The sequence below is a fragment of the Heteronotia binoei genome, chromosome 8, assembly GCF_032191835.1.
Source record: "Heteronotia binoei isolate CCM8104 ecotype False Entrance Well chromosome 8, APGP_CSIRO_Hbin_v1, whole genome shotgun sequence".
NCBI classification, from domain to species: Eukaryota; Metazoa; Chordata; class Lepidosauria; order Squamata; family Gekkonidae; genus Heteronotia; species Heteronotia binoei.
The window spans coordinates 49,321,846-49,349,739 of NC_083230.1; the positions used below are offsets into that span (position 1 = coordinate 49,321,846).

The 27,894-nt window shown below is 40.4% G+C and overlaps 1 protein-coding gene and 1 non-coding gene across 2 annotated transcripts; both read left to right on the forward strand.

The window, feature by feature from the left end:
• The first annotated feature begins 3,163 nt into the window (after positions 1-3,163).
• On the forward strand, positions 3,164-3,230 carry TRNAR-GCG (transfer RNA arginine (anticodon GCG)). The gene has a single exon. It is a non-coding gene; the product is annotated as a tRNA-Arg (tRNA).
• A 564-nt stretch (positions 3,231-3,794) lies between these two features.
• On the forward strand, positions 3,795-27,858 carry CCT2 (chaperonin containing TCP1 subunit 2). The gene is made up of 16 exons (XM_060245050.1): positions 3,795-3,938; positions 6,436-6,510; positions 6,644-6,709; positions 6,804-6,915; positions 16,883-16,959; positions 18,370-18,482; positions 19,366-19,568; positions 20,856-20,956; positions 21,463-21,590; positions 21,686-21,789; positions 22,482-22,601; positions 22,958-23,086; positions 23,175-23,278; positions 26,271-26,370; positions 27,333-27,474; positions 27,735-27,858. The coding sequence occupies exons 1-16, from the start codon at positions 3,936-3,938 to the stop codon at positions 27,763-27,765; spliced, it is 1,608 nt and encodes a 535-aa protein (XP_060101033.1). The 5' UTR covers positions 3,795-3,935; the 3' UTR covers positions 27,766-27,858.
• Positions 27,859-27,894: the final 36 nt, after the last annotated feature.

Consider the following 27,894-nt stretch of genomic DNA (forward strand, 5'->3'; position numbering starts at 1 on the left):
TTCTTATTATATATATTCTTAAATCAGAACCTTCCTCTTCAGGTACTCCTCTCAAACGAATCTGGTTTTCCATTAACTTGCAATCATGCAGTGCTGCTTTCTCCTGCAGTTTATTAATCATGGAATCTTGATCTTTCATCTTATTTTCAACCACATGTACTCTTCAATCTCTTTCTTTATTTCTGACTTCACCGCCTCTAGTTCTTTAACTACTTGCTTTTTATTTGCTGTTATTAGGTCCTTCATCAATTTGATCAGTTTTGCCTCCATGGCATCTAGTTATTCTTGCATCTTTGGCATCTTTCCTTCCTCAAGTGAAGCAGTCCTTGCGCATGTCAGTTTTGGCAGCTTTTGCTCTGACATTCCACTCCCCTCACTGCCAAAATAAGATTTCGGGTTGATCTCTCCAAATTAAAATTAAACCACTGGATCTGAAAGATTAGGAGATGCCTTTTTCAATGCACCCAAAATCGCCGTCCTCAGGGTTTCCTAGCCTGAGATATTAATTTTTAAAGTTTTTAAAATAGACAAAATGGCAGCTGTGATTTTTCTAGCCCTTTTAAATTTTTCTTTTTCTCCAAAAGGCCACCAAAATTGATACCTCTGATATATTCCAATATGTTTCACTCTGCAGTAGTGAAATCTGCCGGCTCCAATAGTTTTTAAAGTCCCGTTTTTCTTTCTTTAGAGTTTTAAATTATTTTGACCTTCTTTTAATGGCCGCCGCAATTTTTCTATGATTGTCAAGTCCTAGAGAAGGCCAGGAGGTCTTTAAATTCCCTTCTTTCAATGGCCACTTCCTGCTTTTCTTGCCACGACGTCCCGTTCTCGATTGTTGAAAAATCTCGTGATACAATCTATACGTCTCTTCCTGTGCAGGCTTCCAGCTTAGCAACTCAATGACAATGAGGTTTTTTTTACAGGAGCTGCAAGTATTCCAAACATAAGGGGTTTTCTGCCTTTAACTTTGCTTCTAAGTCTCCCAAAAGTCTCAAAATTGCCCCCTTCTCTTGTTTATAACTTTAGAATATTGTAGCTAAGTCCAAATTTCAATCTTTATCTCAAATAAAGTTTGTTTTAGTCCAGGAATGAAAAATAAAGATCTTCTTACCTTGCAGCCAAATTTAACCTTTTTAACACCGTCCTCTTCAAGAATTTATATTTAGAAATTTAGATAGTCCAAAGAAAGCTTGAATCTTGATGAATTTAAGTCAATGACCACGGAGACCCTCTGTAGACGCTGGAATGCAATTCCTCAACGGAGACTCTTCAAAGCCTCAAAGGAACCCTGCTGGGGCTCCTTTTCAGCCAAAGTAAATCCCCTCAGAATATTCCATGCATGTCTTGGCCTTTTCCCTCACTGAGCAAAGTGGGCAGCAGGCGCTGGATTCGCCTTCTCTACCCAGAATAAAGGCTCCAGTCCGCTCCCCTTTTGAGAAACTGCTCAATTCTCCATGATCCAACCCCGTAGTCCGCATTACAACGTTTCATCCAACTCAAATCCCTCCGCTTGACAGCATGGTTCATTCACCTGAGTACTCACAGTCGCATAGGATGCTTCTGCTCCAGGTATTAACCACTGCATGTAAGCCCTCTACTAGATGTTCGTTCAGTGCTAAATGGCACTGTTTTCGAACTTGGGCATGAGACCACTGGGTTAACCCCAGATGTTGTAATATTTCCTATATCTTCCAGTTTCTCCTTAGTTTGAAGGAGTGGTGGCTAGCCAATACTTCTGTTAAGATTTTCTTAGCAGCAATATTAGCCTACCATTACCACACTGATGGTTTTCCCATCTTTGCTCTCCCTGATTCAGAGGTTTCTCCAAGATTTAAATAATTTGTATCCTCCTGTACCTCAAGTGGAATTTATCCTTGGTTTTATCCTGTCTTGTTCATAAACCATTTGAACCTCTGGCTAAGTGTGCCTTGTCCTTTTTATCCTATAAGGTCACCTTTCTGGTCACCATTCCCTCAGCCAGAAGGGTGGGTGAGCTCACAGCCCTCTGCATAGAATCACCTTTCCTAAAGATTCATGCGAAAAGAGTTGTCCTTCGACCTCGTCTGGAATTTCTTCCTAAGATGGTTTTGAAATTCCATCTCAATCAGGACATCAACTTACTTGTGTTCCTTCTCTCACCAACCACTTCAGTGGAAAAGGTTCTGCATACTCTAGAATCTAGACGCTAGGAGGGCGATCCTCTTCTATCTAGATCAAACCAAACAGTTTTGTAAAGACAACTCCCTATTTTGAGGTCCACGCAAGGGGTGGGGCACTTCAGTGCAGACATCATCTCACTAGATTTGTTCTGCCATATGTTTAGCTTACTCCTTGTTAAACACTCAATCTCCATTAGAGAACATTCAATGAGAGCTCAGGCTTCCTTTGCAGCATTTGCTTTGGATCTACCCCCCCTTGACATCCGCTGAGCAGCGACCTGATCTACTCCTTCAACATTCGTACAATACTATGCTATGGACATTGATGCTTGCAAAGATGCGGCATTGGGAAAGGCAGTGCTTTAGGCAATGTTTTGCTAAGACATCCCATGTCCATCTCCAAGGTACGTGAGCTTGCTATTCTCCCATGTGGGACTGCACAGAGGCCATGGCAATGAAAAATAGGGGTTGCACTTACCTGTAACCTTTGTTCATTGAGTGGCCTTCTGTGCAGGCATACATCCCTCTCTCCATCCCCACCATTGCTGTCTCACGCTCTTGGGTGGTGGCTATGGAGAACTGAGGGGAGACTGCTGGTTCCTCCCACATCACATGACTTTGGGGCAGGAAGCTCACTGTGCTGTGAGGAGGAATCTAGCACTCTTGGGATACTAGAATTTTTCTTTTTAGCTGGCTAGCTCCTCCTGGTGGCTGGCCTTTGGAAATGCAGTCCCATGTGTGTCTGTACAGAAGGCCACTCCATGAACAAAGGTTAGGTAAGTGCAACCCCTGTTTATTGCATAAATTTGAGAACAGTAGTTGTACTTAGTATGCTTCATTAAAAACCAAACAAGTTTTGCCGCACGAGGGTTAGCAACCTCAAGCTGGGGCCTGGAGTTCTCCCATTGATGACAACTGACGACAAAATTGCAAAGACCAGTTCCTCTAGAGGAAATTGCAACTTTGGAAGATGGACTATATGGCAACACATATAGGGGAGGGACGGTGGCTTAGTGGTAGAGCATCTGCTTGCGAAGCAGAAGGTCCCAGGTTCAATCCCTGGCATCTCCAAAAAAGGGTCCAGGCAAATTGGTGTGAAAAACCCCAGCTTGAGACCCTGGAGAACCGCTGCCAGTCTGAGTAGACAATACTGACTTTGATGGACTGAGGGTCTAATTCAGTATAAGGCAGCTTCATATGTTCATATGTATACGTTCGTATGTTCACATTCCGCAGTCCCTCTCCAGCTGAAATTCTATATACAATCTTTAAAAGACTTAATGTTTTTAGCCTACATCATCAGATGCCAACAGTGGGAGGTATGAAAATAAGCAGCAGAGGTAATGGCTATGAAAGAGAATGAAGTAAAACGCATATATACAAAAAGGGAATATTTGTTAGGCTCAGCTAATTAACACTTTGTAAAAGGCGAAAACAGCAGATCCAGGCCTTATAACTGAAAAAGACAGCTCTAATCCACGAAGTCTTACACTGGATTGAAATGTTGTTGGTGTTTAACATGTCACAAGACTCCTTTTAATTGTACCGAAGACTGACTCTTTTTACTACTTTAGTAATACTTAAAGAAAACTACATCTCCCAGCAGGCAACGTCTTTTTTGTCTCAAGCTGTTCCTGGGGCGGATGAGAGGCGCAGTCGGAAAGGGTCATTTCCGGTGTTCGTTGCAGGGTGGTTGTGAGGTGCAGCGCGCTGCCTTAAGACCGGGCACGAGGCTGTTGGAAAGGCTCGAGGAGAGGCTCCGATATCGTCGCCACCATGGTGAGTCGGCTCGAGGGGGACAAGGTCGGTTTTTGGGGCCATCACTTGTTTCCATTTTCGGGATGTGCGTGGCTCGCTAAGGAGCGGTCGAAGCTTCCAGAATTATTCGAATCGGGCGTTGGCGAAAGAGGCTGAAGGAGAAACTAGCGGTGGTATAATAGCGGCATCAACACGCCTCTCGGGCACACACGATGTTGCAGCCCTCGCACCGCTCTTGGTTCCCCGTGAAGAAAAAGTGTCCCTCCTGACATTTCTGCGAGGGCGTCTGGCGTGCGTGGGGGGCTCCTTTCCCTTCCTCTCCTCGCTTAGTCCCCTGCCAGTTGCGCCTCCACGTGTTGCTGGCCGGGGAGATCAAAGCGGGGGATGCTGCTCTTGCCGGCAGGGCGAGCTCAGGACGGACTGGGCTGCCTTCGGCCCGCAGGTTCGTCTCTCATCATGTTCTTGTAGTCCGTTACCTTGTACAGCATTGCGGCCAGACGGGTACTGTGGGATTCAGATATCGCCTCCGCTGTGAACTCTTAGATGAGCCTTAGCTGAGTCGTCTATACCTGTGGTAATAGTGGCCTACTTTTACAGGATTGTTGTAAAGATACGTAAATTACTTTGATCCAGCCCTCAGATTTAGCAGGAGCTTACAGGTGCAAAGCTCCTGAACCTTTCTGAGGGTTCCCCCTCGTCCTCCCCACCTGCCTTGTCCATTGAATAGTAGGTGCAGCTCCATAACAATCCCTAGATTAGGAGAGGGGGCAGCCAGCCAGCCACCAGGGGCTTTGTCCTGCCCCCTAGCAGCCCTCATTAACCCCTAGAGAAGCCCACATCACCCTTTCTCCATTTCTCATGTGATTTTGGGTGGTGGGTGACTTGCTGGCCTTTTGACTGATGGGTAGCAGCCAAGGAGAGCCCCAGGTGAGCAAGGCCTGCTTGATCTGGCTGGATCTTTAGCTAGCCCAAGTGGGCCTCACTCGCCTGGGGCTGCCTTACTTGCATCAGGTTGTTTTTGGCTGGAGGGCAGCATTTACTAATGAGTTATGCTAATGAGCTTCACCACCAATGTTGCCTCTAAGCTACAGAGTCTAGTGAGCAAAAATTCTATTTTGTGAGCTAGTGGCATTAAAGTTGTGAGCCACTGCATAAATGGTTGTGCTCTGGGGCTGTTTTTTCTGAGCTAAGACAATAATGTGTGAGCTGGAGGCTAAAAATCTGAGCTAGCTCACACTAACTCAGCTTAGAGGGAACACTGTTCAGCACCTGTTTTCTACAATACGACCCCTGCTTTGATTTCTTGGTCTCTCTAGTCCCTTCCCCAGTAGATTTTTAGAGGGTACTGATGGCTTCCTTGATGAAGTGGATCTCAGGAACAGGCTCTACATTTAGTTTCACTCACGAGACTGACAATATAATTATAGATGTAAAATTTCTGGAAGTGTGAAGCCCTGGATTTTTTGGGGGAGGGGGGATGTTCAGGAAAAAAACCTTCCAAAATTAACAACAACAAATTACACATAGTTTATAACTTGACATTTAAAGTTGTTTTAATTGGCATTTAAAAGAGAGTGTAGGTTTTAAATAAACAGTAAAATAGCAGGTACACTGTATACAAAAATATGAGAGAGTATGCTAAATTGTACTCTATCTTAGTAAATTTCACTAGTTTCTAAAGAAATAATAACCAGATTGGAAAACTTCTATAGGTTCTGAGCGGGTAAACCCCCTTTAAAAAAAAAAGTATTTTACTCATTTCAAAGAAAAAAAATTCATTGAAATTCCCTGCACCTCAGTACTGCCCAAAATTTAGAATGAAAATAATTGCAGGAAAGCCAGGAGTGGGATCTGAACCCCCTTTATGCAAATTGACAAAAGACATAGATTCTTTGTACTGTGGCATCCAAAAAGCATAAATTTTGTTGAACAGTCTGTGGCTGTGGATGTCATAAATTATTTGATGGTCAGTTTTCCAGGATCTTATGTTGAAATCATGCTTTGAATCCACATTTTTGCATCATGGTGGCCCCACAAAGAAAATCCATGATTTTTGTGGGTTAGTCTGTGGCCACTGATGTGATGGGTGATTTGGGAGTGAATTTGGGGTAATTCTAGATAACAATCATACAAATTGAGGAGAATCTCTGCTTTGGATTCATGATTTTGTGTCATGGCTGCACCACAAAGTAGTGGATCTGTGTTACTTTCTTAGTGGTCTCAGTGCTTCGCATCCATGGGGTACGGTGCGCCTGTGCTGCTCTTATTTGGTAACTTACCAAGCTGAGAAGAAGTTTCGATCCTTCCCAGTGTCATGTGCAGGGACTGACTACCACACTGTTCAGTTTGATCTCTTAGCTATGGTTGGTTGATGTGCCTTTATTCTCCTTTTGATTGTACATTTAAGAATACATCTAGGTAAAATGAAGACAGTTGGTACTGCGAAGTTCATGTAGCAGTGATAGTGTGAAATGTATGGTTCTTTGTGCTATGATAAATACTGTTGTGATTATTTCAGGCATCCATGTCCCTAGCACCTGTGAATATTTTCAAAGCTGGTGCTGATGAAGAAAAAGCAGAAACAGCCCGACTGGTGAGTTCAGTAATAAGTATTAGTGATAGTAATTAGTGACAGTAAGACCTAATTGCATTTCATTTTTAATAGGTGTAGCATGATACCATTCTAGTTACTAACACTTTTTGAATACTTCTTGTTGTTGTTCTAGTCATCTTTCGTTGGGGCTATTGCCATCGGAGACCTAGTTAAGAGTACTTTGGGGCCTAAAGGAATGGTAAGATATTTCTGTGTTCTGGAATACGTTGACTGTTTCATTATTATCACTGTGAATCAAATCTTTAATAATTCCCTAAACTTGGATTGTCCAGGACAAGATTCTTCTCAGTACTGGAAGAGAGGGCACAGTCACAGTAACTAATGATGGGGCAACCATCTTAAAAGCTATTGGAGTTGACAACCCTGCTGCCAAGGTTTTGGTTGGTAAGTTATATTATTATAAGTATATATTGCTGCACTGAAAGATTTTTATTTAGAGTTTGTCTTTAGTGAAAGAAATACCAATTATCTGAAGTCTCCTCAGTGTGGCTCTTGCCCTTTACCCCCTAAATATTTATCTCTGCCCCAGTGGTGATTGATATTCTATGCAAAGAAAAACTGATCTTTGTGAATATTAAGTCAACTTGCCCTGTCCAGGGCACTTGCAAAATAAGTTGCACAGTCTTTGTCTGTAGTTTGGCACTGTTCCGGTCTGTAAAATGTAAAGGAATTCTGTTTCCAAATCAGTTTCTGTATATAATTTTAGTAATATATGATGTGGTAAAGCTGCAGTATTGCAGTCAGAGCCCTCTGCTCACGACCTGAGTTTGATCCCAGCGGAAGCTGGCTCAGGTAGCCGACTCAAGGTTGACTTAGCCTTCCATCCTTCCGAGATTGGTAAATTGAGTACCCAGCTTGCTGGGGGGAGAGTGTAGATGACTGGGGAAGGCAATGGCAAACCATCCCCTAAAAAGTCTGCCGTGAAAGCAGCGTCACCCCAGAGTCGAAAATGACTGGTGCTTTTTTTTTATCTATTTCATTTTGCAGTGCTGACAACCTTTCTTCTCTTGCTCTTTTGTCTTTATTATTCAATGTAATTAATATACCCCTCATTACTGCTTTATAAGTGTCCCATACTGTTGGATATTCCATATCATCCGTTTCATTTATTTGGAAGAATGCTGCAGTCTCCTTTTCTAAGAATGATACAGTGTCTTTATTTTGTAGTAAATCCTCATTAATTCTCCATCTTCTTGATTTTCTTTGCAATTTTGTTGACCAGCATATTGGATTATGGTCCGCCCAAACCTTTGGAAGAATCTCAATTTTTTTTGTTATGAGGCCCAAGCCTTGGGAACCCCACAACATGTCAATTCTGGAAAAAGAATTATGCCTTGCTGAGAAAAATGTATAGTCTCTTACCTCAGGGTTGAACTTTCTCCAAATGTCTTCTAGATTTTCCTGTTTAATCAACTCAAAGAAAGAATTGGGCAGCTTCCCTTCTTTATCATTCTTCTTTGGACTTGATCTGTCAAGGTTATTTTGTATTGTCCCATTAAAATCGCCCATCATCAATACCTGGTCATAAGTCTCTTCGTCCATTTGTCTATTTATGTCTTTAAAGAATTTGTCTTTCGCTCCATTGGGTGCATAGAGCCCTAGTAGTAACGTTTTTTTCGCCTCTATCGTCACCTCAACAGCAATGTATCTTCCTTCTTTGTCTTTAAAGATTAATTTTGGGTCAAGTTGTTCTTTAATGTAAAAAACCACCCCTCTTTTCTTTTGCTCTGCTAGTGAAAAAAATTCCAACCCCAAATTTCTATTCCACAAAAATTTACTGTCCTTGCGTTGTATATGAACTTCCTGTAAACAAATTATATTACATTTTTGCTTTTTAATCCAATGAAATGTTCTCCTTCTTTTCTGTGGTGAATTTAGTCCATTTATATTCCAAGATAGTAATTTGTACTCCATTATGATGTTGGTTCTTTATTTTCTTCAAAAAAGCTATGCATCTCTTGTTCGCTTCTTATTGTAATCCTTTTGCCATTTTGTTCAAATCCAAGACCCTCTGGTATTATCCATCTATATCTTGTGCCCTCTGCACGCAACTGATCGGTTAGCTTCTTGTACTTTTTCCTATCGCTGATCACTTCTCTTGGTAGCTCTTTCATTATTTTAACTCTGCTCCCTTCTATTGCCCAGGCTTTTTGGTACCCTTTCCTCAAAATTTTCTCTGCCACTTCTTTTGATCTTAATCTTATGACGATGTCTCTTGGCAGACCTTTATTTTTCGCATAAACTGAGTTGACTCTGTAGGCACCCTCCAACATACTCTTAAATCTGTCAGGGTCTTCTTCTATGTACTCAGTGATGATATCCACCATATAGCCTTTTAAGTCTGTGTCTTCTTTTTCAGGTACCCCTCTTAGACGCACTTGTGACTCCAGCAACTTACAGTCGTGTATTATGACCTTTTCTTGAATTTTTAGCAAGGCAGAGGCCTGTGTATCCACTTTCATCTCTACCTCTTTCACTTTATTTTGAGTCTCTTCCTTAAAATTCTCTATCTCCTTCTTAAGGTCTCCAACTTCTTTTTTAATATCTTTTTTTATTGCCAAATGCAATTTGTCCATAGCTTTTAACATTTTTGCCTCCAGAGCGTCAAATTGAGCCTGCATCTTGTCAAATGATTGGGCTCTTGCACGTGTTGTTCTTTCTACTGACATATAAAAAATCACCAAACCTTAAAAAAATCCCCACATAAAATTTAGCATCCAATCCAATAGCTTAGAGCCAGTTCTTTCAGATGAGACTAGTTTCGTTTTTCTCCCTTCTTCCTGAGCAAAGATATTGAATTTTAACAATTTTGACAGTTTTTCTCCCTTTTAAAATGGCAATCGTTATTTCTCTATGGTACAGTTCCAGCCTAGAGAGGTCTCTCTTCGTCTTTCTTGATCTGAGTCTTGGACTCAATTCCTTCCTAGTTCAAAGGTCGGATGTCACAGCTCTTGTTGTCCTTATAGGCTCTGATTTATTGTCCAGCCCCTTTTAGTTTCACTTCCTGTCACAGCTTAGACTGATCTCGTGTCTAATCTCGCAGTTTTTTGATCTGCATGAAGAAACCGCAACCACAAAAATTCACAACAATATGTCCTTTCTCCAAAATATCTTTGAAGGCAATTGTTTTTACGGCGTTCAGTTTTCCCAAGCTGAATTCTTTTCCTGCTGTGCCCCCACTCAGCTCAGTTCATTCTAGGTTCTGCAGTTTATGGGCATATATACACGGCAACTCTCTTTTCTTTCTTCTGCGTCACCAGCCTCCCATTGCCAACTTTCACTCTTATCTTGAAAGGTTTTTTTTTTTTTTTTGCTGTTGTTCACATCCAAAGCCACAGAGCTCAGCTTAACAAGGTAAAAGTTTTTTTTTCCATTCAATTATGCTTTGCCTTCGTCTGTTATTAATCCACTCAGTGTTTAAACTATATTCAAAGTCTCTCAGAGTGAAGATAAGAATGATGAGTCTACCTTTTAGATGTTCTCAACTCCCCCGGCTGCTATTTTCTTGCAATTAAAATCAGTCCTTCTAGCGTGCTTGGATTCCAACAGCCTTAAGTGACCGAAGTCACTTTAGAGTCACTGCAGACGATGGTTGACATTCCATTGCCGGACATCAAGAAATGAAGGAGTCAGCTCCCTGACTGCTCCAGTTCGATATCAACAGCATTAAAGGAAGATAAAAAAGAAAAGGACTTAAAAAAAAGACCAGGGAAGAAAAAATTAATAAAAGAAATTACGATATTACAATCCCAAGTTAAACATTTGCTGAATAAAGAATTAGAATGGAATTTAAAAAATTTGAAACAGAAATCGTTTGAAAGTGCAAACAAACCTGGTAAATACCTGGCCTGGCAATTAAAAAAAAGGAAAGAAAATAAGACTATAAATAAAATCATGGCAAATGGGAAAATAGTAGTGGATCAAGAAGGAATTAAAAGAGAATTCTTTAAATACTATGCAAATTTATTCAAGGGTGTGAATGTAAGTAAAGAAAAAGTGGAAGAGTATCTACGAAACATTCAGGTGGCACCTTTGACGGAACATATGAAAAAGATATTAAATGACCCAATAGAGAAAATTGAAATAGAAGCAGCAATAAAAGCAATGCAAGAGGGTAAAGCTCCAGGGCCAGATGGATTCACGTCAAAATTTTACAAATCTCTCAAGGATGAATTAACACCCAAACTGTTGAAGTTGTTAAACACGATAAGAGAAGAAGGGAAAATCCCAAAGACCTGGAGGGAAGCTGTAATCTCTCTGATTCCTAAGGAAGATAAAGATAGCACAAACGTAAAAAATTATAGACCAATCTCATTGTTGAATAATGACTATAAGATCTATACAAGAATTTTAGCAGAGCGACTGAAACAATACCTGACCAACTTTATAAACAAAGACCAAGCGGGATTTCTTCCTAAAAGACAAATAAGGGACAATGTAAGAGCTGTTATTAATGTTGTGGAATACTATGAAAAGCACCCGGAAAAAGAAGTGGCCTTATTTTTTGTTGACGCAGAGAAAGCCTTCGACAACTTAAATTGGGACTTTATGTTTGCGGTAATGGAAAAAATTAATTTAGGGGAACAATTTATAAAAATGACAAGAGCAATATATACAGATCAGCATGCAAAATTGTGTATAAATGCAGACCTTACCAAAGAATTGAAAGTGAGTAAAGGAACAAGGCAAGGATGCCCGCTATCACCATTGTTGTTTATAATGACTCTTGAAATTTTGTTACAACAAATTCAAAAAGATGAAAAAATAGAAGGTCTAAAAATTAGAAGATTCTCTTATAAATATAAAGCTTTTGCAGATGATATAGTGTTCATAATGGAGAATCCGGTTCAAGTGTCACCACTGCTGTTAGCTAAGATAAAAGAATACGGAGAACTAGCAGGATTATACATAAATAAGGAGAAATCGAAATTCCTCTGTAAAAACATGCAACCAAATAAAACAAACGAACTACAAAAGGTGACAGGTTGTGAAGTCACAACCAAAGTTAGGTACCTTGGAATAGAGATAACAATGAAGAACATTGATTTATACAAAAACAATTATGAAAAACTGTGGTGTAAGATGGACAAAGATTTGATGAAATGGAATAAACTCAACTTGTCCTTACTGGGCAGGATAGCTGCAATCAAAATGAATATTTTGCCAAGGATAATGTATTTGTTTCAAACCATCCCGATTGTAAAAGAAGCAAAACAATTCAACAAATGGCAAAGGAAAATCTCTGATTTCATTTGGGCCGGAAAGAAACCAAGGATAAAGATGAAGATCTTAACGGATGCCAAAGAGAGAGGAGGTTTTCAACTTCCCGATCTAAGATTATACCACGATGCAGTTTGTTTGACATGGATAAAAGATTGGATAATGCTGTTAGATAAAAAACCTTTGTGGTTAGAAGCTCACGGAAATAGATTCGGCTGGCATGCATACATGTATTATGGGAAGAATAAAATGGATGGTTTTTTCTCTCACCACTATGTCAGAAATACATTACTAAATACTTGGATAAAATACAAGAAATACGGGGACGAGAGAAAACCATTATGGATAGTGCCAGCAGAAGTAATAAAAATAACAGCTGATTCTGAAGAAAAAAGAGAAATGTCATATAACCAACTGCTTAAGATTCAAGGAGACAAAATTGAATTAAAAACCTCAGAAGAGCTAAATAACAATTATGATTGGTTTCAAATGCAACAAATTAAAAGTTTGATGGAAAATGACATAAAATCAGAGGGGATTAGACGAGAACAAACAGAACTGGAAAGAGTCCTGTTAGGTGACAATGAAAAATTGATATCAAAAGTATATAAGTTATTATTGAAATGGTCTACAGAAGAAGAAGTAGTAAAGTCTCAAATGGTCAAATGGGCAATTAATGTGAATAGAGAAATACAAATGGAAACATGGGAGCACCTCTGGAAGAACTCAATGAAGATATCAACTTGTCAAAGCATTAAGGAGAACTGTTTTAAAATGATGTATAGGTGGTATATGACTCCGAAAAAATTGGCTAAGATAAGTAAGAAAATGTCGGATAGATGTTGGAAATGTAAAAAACATGAAGGTTCTTTCTTCCATATGTGGTGGACATGTGAAAGAGCAAAAGAATTCTGGAAGATGATACAACAAGAAATCACCAAAATTTTGGGCTATGATTTTAAGAAAATTGCAGAGACGTTTTTACTTGGATTACAATTAGAAAAATACCCAAAAGAAGACAGGACTTTAATTTGGTACCTGTTATCAGCTGCTAGGACTTTGTACGCGCAGCTTTGGAAGCAAGAAAAAATACCAGAGAAATGGGAATGGACCATGAAAGTTTTATCGTGGTGTGAAATGGACAAATTAACCAGAACACTAAGAGACTATGATTTAGAGATATTCAAAAGGGAGTGGAGAAAATTTAAAGGATATATGGAGAAAACTTGGAAAGTAAAGAAATATTGGACATTTTTTTAGTTGTAAGAATATATATACGGAACTTTGAGCAATCAGAAGTGCCTTTAGTATGGATTTGAACTTATAACCTCGGGGAAGTCAACATTGGAGGGAGGGGGGATGGAAATGTCATATGGGTTAATGTGAAAAAAAAGAAAAAAATTAAGAAATAGATAAGCTTTGTAACCATATGCTACCAATAAATTGTTTAAAACGAAAATGACTGGTGCTTGACAGGGGACTACCTTTACTTTTTTTATGCTGTTACTAGATATATGCTATCTTCTCTATAATAAAAGGGTAATGGCAAAATGGAGCTCTCCCATTGGCTGTGGTATGCACTCCATCAACCATTGGCCCACCACTCAAGGTCTGTTGCATTCCATTGGCTGAATATTGAGGTATTGCTTCTCAGAGGAGAGAAAGAAAGCCTTCCCTTGATTGACAGTGGGAGGAGGAGGGAAACAGCCACAATAAACCTTCCCTCAATTGGCTGAGGGCTCCTCCCCCTCCAAACCAAACAACCAGAGAGACCAAATGGCATCCCTTGGCAGCAGAACAATGACATTTTATTCTAGGTACAAAGAGGGAGAAAGATAATATAGAGTGCTGTTTTTAAGATTGGGCCACTGAGAAAGCTACCTTCACTTTCTCCTCAGTGCCTTTCCAGTCCCCAGGTCCCAGTGGGTGATCTCCTGGTTTTGCAGACTCCTCCTCACACACCCCAACAGCCAACATGTGCGTGTGCCTTTGTATCTTGGAAGGCTTAGCAGAAGTGTGCAGACTGCCTCTGTTTTGGACAGAGTGTGTGCCTTTAAATCCTGTGGTTAATATTTGGATGGGAGACCAAGAGGAAAGCTGAATGGGTAGGGTGAGTAGGCAGAGCCACCTGGCTCTTCCTGATGCGTGTGTAAAAGGAAGAGAAGCAATCAGAGTCCCTCTGTTTGTTTGGAGGAAAAATCCCCTCCCCAAGGTGCTCTGCTTTTGTTTTCCTGTTAGTCTGAAGAAGTTGATTGAAATATAGCAGATGGTGACATTCATCAGCTCCAGTGAATGAATTGACTCACCGAGATCACAAACTTGCAAACTGTGTTAATGTTGGCTGCTTTGTGAGAAAGTGTGCAGGTGTGTTCACTTTCATATACTGGAAGTGCAGCTAGCTGCTGGGGCTTGAGGAAATGAAGACTGCATTCAGGGACACTGCACTGCTGTATTTTTATTTATTTTGGGGGTGAAGTCTCATGGCTCCACCCCAAAGCCCCTAAGTATTTTCTGAGTTGTACTTGGCAATCCTACAACCAAGCTTGGTTTGGTTGGTGAAAGGTGGGGGGAGGAAGCCCTTTCCAGACCTATTTGGCCTCTGAGGGAGAACTCCTTCAGACCAGTCCTGACTAGGGTTGCCAGCTCCAGGCTGAGAAATTCCTGGAGATTTTGTGATGGAGTCTGTGGAAGCCAGACTTTGGGGAGGGGAGAGGCCCCATCTGCATATAATGCCATAGAGCAGCGTTTCGCAATTGCAGGGTCGGGACCCAGCACTGAGGCACGCAGGGCTCAATGCCGAGCCCCGGGGGCTCCCGTCCCCTGGCTGCCACCCCCCACACCTCCCCCGCGCCTCCTCCTCCCTGCCTTCCCCATCGCTAGTAAATTTCAGGCTTTGTAAAGCTCCCCCTCCCCTCCTCCGGGGCTGAGCTAACTCAGCGCTGGGGTAGGCTGCTGGCACTTCAAACAGACCAGGAAGTGAGGGGGCGGGAACAGCCTCCTGCCCATTCCAGGTGCGGTCCGGTCCGTTCGAAGTGCCAGCAGCCTGCCCCAGCGCTGAGCTCAGCCCCATTTTTGTCGCCGATGGGGGGAGGGGAAGCTTTACAAAGGGTTACAAAGCCTGAAATTTACCAGCAGTGGGGAAGGGAGGGAGGAGGAGGCGCTTGCACAGCGAGAGTCAGCAGTTTTAAAGGTGAGTTGCTCCCATCCCATTTTTTCTGTTTTCTTTTCCTTTCTTTTCTCTTTCTTCCTTTTGTCCCTCCTTTTATTCACTCCTTCCCTCTCTTTTCTTTTCTTCATATTTCCTTTCTCTTTCTTTTTCCCCCTCTATTTGTTTCCAACTCTCTACCCCTCCCTCCCTTTCATTTTTTGTTATTTCTGTCAGTCTTTTCCCACCCCCCCTCTCTCTGTCAGTCAGTTTTTTCCCCTGCCTTCCTCTCTCTCTTCCTCTCTCTCTTTGTCAGTCTTTTCTCCTGTTTCCTTCCTTGCCATTGCTAATATGAGTAGACTGTGGGGGGAGGAGGGGAGAAGCTGCTATTTCATGTTTTCCCAGGCTACCATTTCATGTTTTCCCAGGATGAGAGCATTTTATATTTTTAGTTTTCTGCTGTGTGATCCTTGTGCTTATTCTTGATTTTTTATTTTTAGAATTGCATTACAAAATCCCACTATTCTCCTCCCTTTCCTAAACAAAATATTGCAAGAGTTTTAGGCTTGTTTGTACATCATTTCCTGTCTCCACCCCCAAAGTCTCCTGGCTCCACCCCCAAATTTTAGTGGGCCATGAAGGAGAAATGTAAAAATAACTGGGCCACGGGTAGTGGAAAGTTTGGGAAAACCTGCCATAGAGTCTACCCTCCAAGGCAGTTATTTTCTTAAGGAGGAAAGAGATCTGTTGTCTGGAGTTCAGTTGTGATAACAGATCTCCAGCCTCTACCAGGAGGTTTCCTACCCTAAGCCTGGCAGCAGCCTTTGGGTAACTTGATGCCACCTGACTGGCATGACTTAACTAGGCCTCGCTGCTTGCTCCTGTTCAGCAGCAACTCTCCTATGACAGCCACTGTAACGTGTCAGTCAGTGCTTCAGAGCAGGGTCTGCCAGACCCAAATTTCTACTGTGGAAGCCAACTGTATGATTTCAGACCACTCACATACTTTCAGTCTAACCTTCCTCATAGGGCTACTGCGTGGATCAGAAGAGGAAAATTATGTAAAATGTTTTGGTCTGCAGTGTGGGGAAAGACTGTCTTTTCCTAGGTTGAGGCTTCAGGGAGGGGGAAGGAGATGGAAAGCTGAAGTCAGAGGGACAGATAAAGGTAGGCTGATGGTTGACTGGGAAGGAGAGAGGCTTGCAACTCCAGGTTGGAAAATTCCTGGAGATTTGAAGGGTGGAGCCTGAAGAGGGTGGGATTTGAGGAGTGGGATCTCAGACAGGTACAATGTCATAAACTCCACCCTCCAAACTAACCATTATTTCCTGAGGAACCACTGTTGCTAATCTCCAGGTAAGACCCGGAGATCACTCAGAACTACAGCTGCTTTCCAGATGGATAAATATCAGTTCTCCTGGATAAAATGGTACAGTCTGGGTCATTATACCCTGCTGAGGTCACCCCACCCCCCATGAAAGCCACTGTAATGTGGCAGTTGGCTCTTTAGAGCAGGGTCTCTGCCAGACCCAGTTTCTTGCTGTGGAAGTTGGCTGGGTAATTTCAGACCAATCACAGAGTTTCAGCCTAGCCTGCCTCAGTATTGTTGTGCAGATGAGAAAGGTGAGAGAAGAATGATGTAAGCTGCTTTGGTCCTCACTGTGAAGAAAGACTACTCTTCCTAGGTTTAGGCTGCAGAGAGAAGGGAGAAAATGGAAAGCAATCTACCCCATCTCTTTTGCCCTATCCTTCCTAACCCTCGCCTGCTCTGATAACCTACCCCATATTTCCTCACTTTCTCCATTTTCCTTCCCAACAGTTGTCTTCTTGACATACCTTGCCTTCTATCTTTCCCTTCCCTCCCCAGCCCCCAAGACCATGACCCTCACCCACAGCAAATTTCTAGCAGCTGTTGTATTTCTCCCCACAATGGGCCTTATTACTAGTTCCAGTAATAAAGCTGATGGGGTAACGTTCTCCTTATAGATATGTCCAAGGTTCAAGACGATGAAGTTGGTGATGGGACTACTTCGGTAACTGTTCTAGCAGCTGAACTACTAAGGGTAACAAAATATTTAATATTTTTGTTGTATCTTATATTAAACACTTAACATGCAGTTATCAGATGAAATTACCCTAATATAGTAATACATTATGGCGATATAATATAGAGAATAATATGATGTGCTGAAGGTCTATTTTATGCTCCAGATTTTTGTTCCTGAATTTAAAATAAAGAGATAATTTCTTCTTCTGTCCAGTACATACAAATGAGTAGAAGTAGGAAAATTGCTACTAAACGAAAATCGTGCTCACTTCTGCAGCACTTATACTAAAACTAGAACGATACCAAACGAAGATCTGTTACTCTACAAAGTATAACTATAAATGCATTATATATCTAAAGTAAATAATTAGATTTTTCAAAATTTCTGGGTCATATTCAAGAACAATCCTCAATATATAACATTTATTATTAGTAAAGCATTAATAACCTGATGTTTCTTCATCAGGTTAGGAGACTTTTTAAAATTTATGCCATAAGACATATAACTAAAGTTAGAACAATTTGCAGCAGGAAAATCTACAGTAATCACTTAGCAATCCAGATGAGAATAACTTTAGCCTTAATAAACAATGTGCATTTTCACCAGAAAAACTTAAGAACATGTTGATTTTAAAAGAACTGTGTTAGCATTCTTTTTTGAGCATTGATAATGATGGCCTCCTGACTTCTTCTGAGAGGCTGTTCCAAAAGGGTTGAGTCATGTCACAAAAAACTGATGATCAAACCACAGAACAGCATGCATCTCTAGGTGATGACACAACAAGGATGGTCTGTAGTGCATGTGAGGTACTGGTACGTATAGGGAGAGACAGTCCTTCAGGTGTGAATCCCAGGTCATGGAGGACTTTAAAAGTAAGGACCCTGAATTAAATGTGGACCAGTAGGCAATCATTGAAGTGCATAGGAGGTTATAGATTCATGGGTGTAAAACTGAGCCACCTAGTGGGAAGGGTGGGATATAAATTACAAATAAATAAAATATATATATATATATGTTTGTGATGGGTTGTCCTACTCATTTTGCACCAAGTAAAACAGCTCCACATAGAGGGCATTTATAGTAAAGTTTCAAAAACATTAGATGAATGTGGCTAAATTTGCAGAGTCTAGAAAGAAGATAGCTTTCTGGATGAAATGTAATTAAGATTTTTTTTGGTCACACTGTCAAGCTGTTTCTTAAGCAGCAAGGTGGAATCCAAGTATACCCTTAAACTCTTCATGTCGTTCATAAGTCACACTTGTATATATGACTTCTCTTTGTCATTATGGCATTTGAGTAGACAGTCTCACAAAACTGTGTATACTGGGAAAATTTTCGTATACTAGGAGTATATATGCCCTTGTTGACAAACAAGCTGTAGGTATTTCATTTCAGACTTATTAAAGTAAACTGGATTGTTAATAGGAAGCAGAGTTACTGATTGCAAGAAAAATTCATCCTCAAACCATCATCGCTGGTTGGAGAGAAGCCACAAAAGCAGCGAGAGAAGCCTTGGTGAAATCTTCAGTGGATCATGGGTTAGTATCTCAGGCTTGTGGCTTTTTGTCTTCAGCTGCCATGCTTATGCACAGATGTTTTGCATCTGTACCTGGGGTGCAAGCGGCATTAAGAACTGAATACTACTTACTACCCTAAAAGATGGAGTTATATATCACTAGAGATTACAGGTTTGAAATAATAGCTTTGTGGGTGTTAAAGTTTGATGGATAAAACATCACACAATCTGCAGTAGACACCGGAGAGCTTCCTGTAGGAAGTCAGCCAGTATATATGGTAAGATTATCTTGAATTTTAAAAAGTTTGTCATATATCAGAATTTTAACTCTGAAGTGTGGTAGAAGGAAAGGGAAAAAACCTGTTGCCAGGGATGAAGGTTTCTAGAAAATTCAGTGTTTGGAAACAGTGCTTTGTAGTACATTGTGAAGCTTAGTTACCATCCTACAAACTACAGATATTAATGTACTCTTGCATTGCTTATCCATATGGATTGCTAACTGCCAAACTACCAAAGTCTTCCATGTTTGCAAGGAAAAACAAAGTAAAAAAGAGCATAATAATTGTTGCCTACGTGTGTGTATATAAGACATAACTTTAAATTCTTTTATCTGGAATGTATACAGCATAATTTATAAGGTCCTTCTGAAGGGTTTGAGGGCAGGTTAGCCTTTCAAGCATATGCAAGTTCAGTGTATAAGGGAGTGCATGCAAATTCTTATTGATTGTTTCTGACATCAGCTCTTCACATGTGTTGAAAGTGCTGACGTTTCTCCAGACTGAATGGCAGGCTTGGTGACACAAGTAACTGCTGTTGGAGACTTGGACACCTTGCTATTCACGTACAGAACTTGAGGAGTGGCCACTTTTAAATAAAATATTATCTAAGTTTATTTTTCTTTTCAGCTCTAATGAAGCCAAGTTTCGACAGGATCTGATGAACATTTCAGAGACAACACTGTCTTCAAAACTACTTACTCATCATAAAGAACACTTTGCTAAACTTGCAGTGGATGCTGTTCTTAGACTGAAGGGATCTGGGAACCTGGAAGCTATTCATGTCATCAAGAAACTAGGAGGAAGTTTGATAGACTCTTATTTGGATGAAGGTATCATTTCACTTATCAACCATTTTAGTGAACTGCATGTGAGAGCAAAAAGCATTTGTGGAAACCTTGTCATTGCTTATTGGAGTAAAATAATGTGAATATATGAAGCTCCTTTATACAGAGTCAGAACAGAGGTTCTTTAATTGATGTTAAGTGTGTCCTCTTCCACTGTCCCATGGTCTCTTTGTAATACCAAGCTTGTTACTAAATAAGTATACAAGCAAAGTACTCGGAGCATCAATTCCAATGTAATGTACGGTATTCTATCTAGAGAATACCTCTGAAATAATTACCCTTGTGAAACATATCTAGATGTGTTTTCTTTGCAATATTTCCTAAATGGTTTTAGTGTAAAGGACTATCTACATACTTGGATGCATGGTCATTTCCAGCAAATCAGTTTTTAAACTTATGCACTTGAAGGATTATTTCTCAAAGTCTTGTAAGAATTAGCATCTGAACTATCCTCAGAATATCTTTGTTTAATGATCTTAAGTTCAGGTAGTATATGGTGCTTTTGACTATGTTGCTTTATTTCCATAATGTGAATTAGCATTTCCCAGTCAAATTGTGGTGATCCATATGGTGGGAAAGATTTCAAGTCAGCAGCATAAACAGTGTAATAAACATGGTACACATATGCTACATTGCATATTTGTTTGCATGGCAGGGGACACATCTGCGGTCCTGTTGCCCTGCTGAATAGATGGTACTGCTGAGTGGAAAATAGGCAAATTGGATTAGGTTGTAAGTGAGATAGCTTCTTATTTATGTAAGGGAAGGTGCACTAATCACAATTGAAAAGTTAATAAACTAAGTAATTAGTAATATTAGTAATGTTCTTGGTCTGTTTTTGCAGTTTCCTGCTCCTTGTTGAATTATCATCTTTGTACTCCTTGGAATGCTCAGTCTTTCAGTTTTTAATTTTGATAGAAAACTGCTTCTGTCAGCTTTTGTATGCTTCTGAAAATTTATCTGTCTAACTGATTTTTCAAGGATGAATGCTTAATTTATATCCTTGTGTTCTGGCTATACCTTTGTCACTCATTTCCATTGTGTTTGTTTTCCCACTCTCTGTCACGGAAAGGTTTTTTCCCCAAGACTATATGCATTTTAATTTCCCACACTTTAAAAACTATTTGTTGTTTCAGGCAATGGGTTAGAAAAAAGTTCCTGCTTTAATTTCTCTTCTAAATGAATGTTATATTAACTAATTGCAAAAGGGAAAGTATAAAACTGATTTACTATTGTAAAGTAAGTCTGTCTGCCTCTTGTCTGCCATATCAGGTTTTCTGTTGGATAAAAAAATTGGAGTAAACCAGCCAAAAAGAATTGAAAATGCAAAGATACTTATTGCAAATACTGGCATGGATACTGATAAAATTAAAGTAAGTTATACTTTTTGGGGGGAGGGTACAAGTCTTCAGTTTGCTGCTTGTGATATGTCAGAATATATCGTATAAATACACCAAAAATTACATTTTAAAAATTTATTTCTTGCCCACTTTTCAACTGAAGCAATTCAAGAGAGCTTATAAGCAAGTAAAATAATGCATATTTTAAAGTGTTGCACAAAGTAACACATTAAACACTATGAGAGGGAGAAGGGTTGTGGCTCAGTTGTGGAGTATCTGTGTGTCATGCAGAAGATCTAGGTCCGATCCTCCAGCATCTCCAGTTAAAAGGACCAGGCAGCAGATAATGAGTCATAACTACCTGGGACACTGGAGAGCTGCTGCCAGTCTGAATAGACAATACTGACCTTGATGGATCAAGGGTCTGATTCAATAGAAGGCAGATGCAGGTGTTCACGTGTTTTATTTACGTAGTGAGAATGTGTATTTTTAAAAAAAGATTTAGTGAATATTGTTATCTGGTCTGGTCTTGAATTTAGATATTTGGCTCCCGTGTACGAGTGGATTCTACAGCAAAGGTGGCAGAAATAGAACAAGCTGAAAAAGAGAAAATGAAGGAGAAGGTTGAACGTATCCTGAAGCATGGAATTAATTGTTTTATCAATAGGTATGTGTGAGCCTTTGAGAAATCTTCCTATAAAGAGAAATTTTAGAAAGAAGCCTGCTTGCTGCCATATTATGATGCACTCATTTTAATTGCAGGCAGTTGATTTATAACTACCCAGAACAGTTGTTTGCTGCTGCAGGTGTTATGGCTATTGAACATGCAGATTTTGCTGGAGTTGAACGTTTGGCTCTTGTTACAGGTACAATGAAAAATTGTTTATTCATGAATTGGTGTTGACAATATATTGTTGGTTCTTGTATTTGCAGTTATTTTGAAGTGCTGAGTTAAGAAATTGCTACAACAAAAGTGGATGAAATATGTGCAAGATGTAGTGCATGAAGATTGTATACATCTAGAGGTTAAAGACTAGAGCATAGTGTTCCTTCAGCTTGTTTGTGAACTGAAAGCATTGGACTGTGTCCTAAGACTTAAAAAGACATAAATTTGTATCCAAAGAACTGAAAACTCCACTCATGCATTGTGGTTTTCCTATCCTTCCTATTGTTTAATAATGTGCAATGCAGTGCAGCAGAAAGAACTGATGGAAATTCTCTCCATAGATCAAAACCATTCTTTTTATCCTACAGTGCACAATTTTTTATCTTATTGTTCCTCTCTTGGCTTATGGAAAATAAGCTGGAAATTCTTATAAAAATAACTTGAAGCTTCTTATGAAGCTGGCTAATGATTCATACATTATCAGGTTAGACAGAGTCATTGCCAGTCTTACATCAGTTTCTAGTTCATATTGACTTAAATAACATTAGTTTATGGTGTTTGTTTTTAGCAGCATATGCTGCAATTTGGGGAGTGATTTTTTTATCCTACAAAGAATTAATTTTTTAAAGGTGCTTTGTACTAGTTAATAGCTGTATAAACTTAAATTCACAGGTGGTGAAATTGCTTCAACCTTTGATCATCCAGAGCTAGTAAAGTTGGGGACCTGCAACCTTATTGAAGAAGTCATGATTGGTGAAGATAAACTTATTCATTTCTCTGGAGTTGCTATGGGTAGGTTGTACCTCTGGGGTGGCTTCATCTGAGGGGAAAGGGAAGACTGAGAAGGTCTTCCTCTATTAGGAGGAGTTCATCTCAAACCCATGGTTAATTCTTGAAGTTCCACCTCTGCCATTATGGGTGGCCAGGTTGTGTAGATACCTCTGCATAACTGAATCAGTTAATTTAAGAGAGGGGGGGGGGTGGACATGGGAAATCCATGAGGCAGAGTTTCCCATACTTGTAGGACACCAGCCATGCTGCAAGAATAACATTTGAAATGGATCATGGTAAATATTGGGACATTAAAATTTCTGAGTGGTTGCTCTACCTAGAACTAACTGCTGTTTTGTCATCTTGGCTGACTTTAGGTGAAGCTTGTACCATAGTTCTGCGTGGTGCGACTCAACAGATCATAGATGAGGCGGAAAGATCTTTACATGATGCACTCTGTGTTCTTGCACAGACTGTAAAAGATACTAGAACAGTGTATGGTGGAGGTGAATATTCGACCTTTTAATTTTTGAAGGGAATGTGAATATCTTTAATTGTTGCTTGAGTGTTAACATTTCTGGTTTCTTCTTGCAGGCTGCTCTGAGATGCTGATGGCTAATGCTGTCACAGAGCTTGCGAACAGAACACCAGGCAAAGAGTCTGTGGCAATGGAGTCTTTTGCTAAGGCCTTGAGAATGGTAAGTTAGCATTCAGTTGATGATTGAGCATATCTGTAGAACTAAACCAGGGTAGGAAATTTACATAATTTTTATCTTTCTGCTGTGTTGTCAGTTATTGCAAATAGATTATTGGTCTTTTTTTGCACTTCCAGGCTTGTAGTTCAAATAACCAAGTCTGGGATCTCTGGGGCAGGGGAACGTCATACCTGGAGTCCATGAGGTCTTGAGTCATTGTTCCCTTATGCAGGTTGCTTTATATATCAATCGATCTGAAGGTGTGGTGCACGGCACACAACTCAGGTTTATGTTGTATTACACAGGGGAAGAGCCACAACACTGCAACCTGCCTTTTCTTTCTGCCTTCTTTTTCCTGCCAGCCTCCTCCCATTTCCTCTTCCTCTCTTTTTACAGCCCCACTTTCACACTTGGCGAGTTAAGGTCCACCCTCTTAAGGAACCAGTTTGGTGTGGTGGTTAAGTGCACAGACTCTTATCTGGGAGAACCAGGTTTGATTCCCCACTCCTCCACTTGCAGCTGCTGGAGTGGCCTTGGGTCAGCCATAGCTCTCAGAGTTGTCCTTGAAAGAGCTCTCAAAGCCCCACCCACCTCACTGGATGTCTGTTGCGGCGGAAGAAGATAAAGGAGATTTTAAGCCGCTCTGAGATTCTGATTCAGAGAGAAGGGTGGGGTATAAATCTATGGTCGTCTTTTCTCCTCTGTTACCTGCCTTGCCTTCAAAACATTTGGGCCCAGAGAGACATTGTTCTTCCACCCAGGCTTGCTCATGGCCTCCATACCTTTTGAGCTTCCCTGGACCATGCTACAAAGGCTGCCCTGTTATTGAGGCTACTACACCTTTCTGCCTTTGGTCTCACCTTGCTCCACTCAGGTGAGTGGCCCCAAGACCCTGTCCAACCCTGCTCCTGGTGGTTTGTTTCTGGGTAGCCTGCCACACCATGCTCATGTTGTTCTTCCTGTGAGTGCCTCTTAAAGAATCTTGGCCACTCCCATTTAGACGTGGTGTCTTAATTGCTGCTATATTTTCACGTCTGCATTCTTTGAAAACCTTTCTAAAATGCTGCGGTTTGTTAGTGCCTGGTATCTTATTTTTAAAGCATTGGTTATGTGATTAAATTTGTACAGTAACAGAAACTCAGTATAGGTGCTTTGTGAGATAAGTGATTGCAGCCACATCACCATTGGTTGTTTATGTTCATTTGTTGTCTTCAGCTTATTTTCTGCTGCTTGCACTGGCTGACTTCTGTTATTTGGGGGTAGGTCACTATGTTGAGACTGTTTATCCTCTGTGGTATGGGTATGTGTTGTAAAGTTGTTTCTATTCTACTAAGTAAACTGAGGGATTGTCGGAGATTTAGATAATAGTATATTCTGTAGCAAATAACGATTTTTTAAAATCACTGTGGCTATTGCACTTATTTTAGTATATTTTAATCCAATTTTTCTTTCCAGTGGGGAGCCAGATGGTGTACAAAAATACTTCTAAACAAATTGATATCACAGTATAAAAATAATCAAAGACTAAAAAGTAGATAAGAGACCCTGAGTTGGTGTCCACCAGATGAATCTATCAAGCTATGGCCATGGGCTATGCCCTGGCTTGAAGCATCTGCAGCAGAAGGGGAAGAAACTCTCAGCCTGGATGTTTCAAGCTGGCAGCCAGCTTCCCCCACCTGCTGTAAAATATGACAGTACTAATTACAGTCTGGGTGTATGGAGGCAGTAGCAGCAATTGAGTAGGAACTAAGAATTTCATATTTTAACAGTAATGTATTCTATTTTCTGTATAGTTGACAGTCTGGGAGTGTAGAATAAGTTTTCTTTGTAAAACAAGTGTTTTATAATATTTGAAATGATAAATATGAAAAGGTACTTGCAGTGTGTATGAAAATACACCAGTAGCACTATAGAGATACTTACATAAGAAGACAGTAGGGAGGGGATATCCTGATCTCTGCTGCTGTTGTTTTTCCCCCCACGACATTTCCCCCATGCATCAGATCTGGCTTCCAGAATGAGCAGAGCTTCAATAAAGAAGAGTCAGAGTTGTCCTGTTCCACAAGCAGAATCTTGCTTGCAATTGGCCTCGGACAGTAATGAACAAAGTGAACAAAATTGTAACCAGGCTGTCTGTGATGGCATTTCAGACATTGCAAACAAACCCTTGCTCATAACAAGCACAAGCCTGGCTTGTTGCTGTGCTTGTTTGCATGTTCCCTGCCTCCTTTCTTGTATTCAGAAGGATTAAATTAAAATATAAAAATTCTGGTATGAGTGAGCACTTTTAAAATTATGGGGCATTAAGTCATGCTGTCTGCATGAGCGAGTGGAGGGAGAAAGCAAGTCAGCATGGCAGCAAACCAGTCACAAACAAATGACTTTTTTTCACAACACCTGAGTTACATATTTAGGAGAAGGGCTGTGGCTCAGTGGAAGAGTCTCTGCTTTGCATGCAGAAGATTCCAGGTTTCAATCCCTGGCATCTCCAGTTGAAAGGACCAGGCACAAGGTGACGTAAAAGACTTCTGCCTGAGGCCCTGGAGAGCCACTGTCTGAGTAGACAGTACTGACCTTGATGACCAAGGGTCTGATTCAGTATAAGGCAGCTTCATGTTTGTGCATGTGAGAATATTTTTTTAATTCCGATTTAGCTGACTAGTTCTTGGTTCTTTCGTTTAAAAAAAAATCTGCATTTTAAAATTTAATAATAACCCTGCTCTCTCCCTAGCAGGTGGGCAAACACTTATCAGGGATGCTGTAGGCTGATCCTGCATTGAGCAGGGGTTTGAACTAGATTGCCTGTATGGCCCCTTCCAACTCTGTGATTCTATGATTCATTCCTCTCAGAAAATGTATATTATATAGAGAAAGTCATATAAAAGTCAAGGCTAGTAAAGATTTGTTACTATTTTTCATTTTTTTAAAAAATTGTAATTGACTTGATCTGCATGTTCTTTCAGAAATGTCCTAATAGCCTTTTTTATTTTATTAGCTCCCAACCATCATAGCTGATAATGCTGGCTATGACAGTGCTGATCTGGTTGCCCAGCTTCGAGCTGCTCACATTGAAGGAAAAACTACCTATGGACTCGGTGAGATCTTTACAGATAGATTCTGTAGTGAAATTAATGCTTATGTGCTTTTATTTATATTGGGATTTATACCCCGCCCTTCGCACCGAAGTGTCTCAGGGCGGCTTTTGTGGCTTACTGAGAGCCAGTTTGGTGTAGTGGTTAAGTGTGCGGACTCTTATCTGGGAGAACCGAGTTTGATTCCCCACTCCTCCACTTGCACCTGCTAGCATGGCCTTGGGTCAGCCATAGCTCTGGCAGAGGTTGTCCTTGAAAGGGCAGTTGCTGTGAGAGCCCTCTCCAGCCCCAGCCACCTCACAGGGTGTCTGTTGTGGGGGGGGGGAGGTAAAGGAGATTGTGAGCCGCTCTGAGACTCTTCGGAGTGGAGGGCGGGATATAAAATCAATATCTTCATCTTCTTCTTCTACTAGGAGTGAGTTTCTAAAAGGTGTTTGGTCCAGTGATAACAGTAAAAATTACAGAGAATCAAGACTTTCTAATTGACCTGGATTCCATTTAATACTAAAGCCCCAACCAACTTATGCAGCTCTTTTAAAAGAGAGTGGAACATATGAAGTGGAAAAGGAGGGACGGTGGCTCAGTGGTAGAGCATCTGCTTGGGAAGCAGAAGGTCCCAGGTTCAATCCCCGGCATCTCCAAAAAAGGGTCCAGGCAAATAGGTGTGAAAAACCTCAGCTTGAGACCCTGGAGAGCCGCTGCCAGTCTGAGAAGATAATACTGACTTTGATGGACCAAGTGTCTGATTCAGTATAAGGCAGCTTCATATGTTCATATGTTCAAATGTATATGAAGTGCTTAATTTGCTTCTGGTAAAGTTATTCTGGGATCATGTGGGCCTTCAGTAAGCACAAACATTACTTTATATGGCTATAAAGTATGCAAATGCAAAATGATGAGATGCAAAGCCATTCTACATTTGTATCTTGGGAGATAATAATAATTGTTATTTTAATATCTTGAAGACATGAAGAAGGGTGCCATTGCAGACATGGGAACCCTGGGAGTAATTGAAAGCTTTCAAGTGAAACGGCAAGTGTTGCTGAGTGCCGCAGAAGCAGCAGAAGTAATTCTCCGTGTGGATGACATAATCAAAGCGGCTCCAAGGTACAGTTTATGAGAGAATGCCTTTAGCAAAAAAAAAAAAAATGCTTTATAAGATATCTTACTGGATTTTTTATAGCCTTATAGATGTTTGTGAAATGATTTTATACTTGGTGCTGCTTGTAAGATCATTTGCTCAGTTAAGTTCTCAAACTTGAAAAGTTAAGCAAGTTAAGTTCTCAAACTTGAAAATTTATAGCAAATTTGTGGAATACAGTTTTCTCCTTCAACATCCACATACTAAATTCTGGTTTTTCTTTCAGGAAACGTGCACCAGACCGTTACCCATGTTAAATATTCTGCCGTCAATAAGACCATATGGACCATAACTTTGCAAAGTACTTCATTGTGTTACTTTCATGGAATAAAGAGTCAGTATAACTAGAACTGGCATGTGATTATTCTATTGTTGAGTTAACTTAT

What these genes read in the sequence shown, in the direction of transcription:
- CCT2 (XM_060245050.1), top strand. An exon ending in TGCTGCCAAGGTTTTGGTTG is followed by an intron (nt 6,916 to 16,882) that starts GTAAGTTATATT and finishes TTCTCCTTATAG; the next exon opens with ATATGTCCAAGGTTCAAGAC. An exon ending in ACGTTTGGCTCTTGTTACAG is followed by an intron (nt 21,790 to 22,481) that starts GTACAATGAAAA and finishes TTAAATTCACAG; the next exon opens with GTGGTGAAATTGCTTCAACC.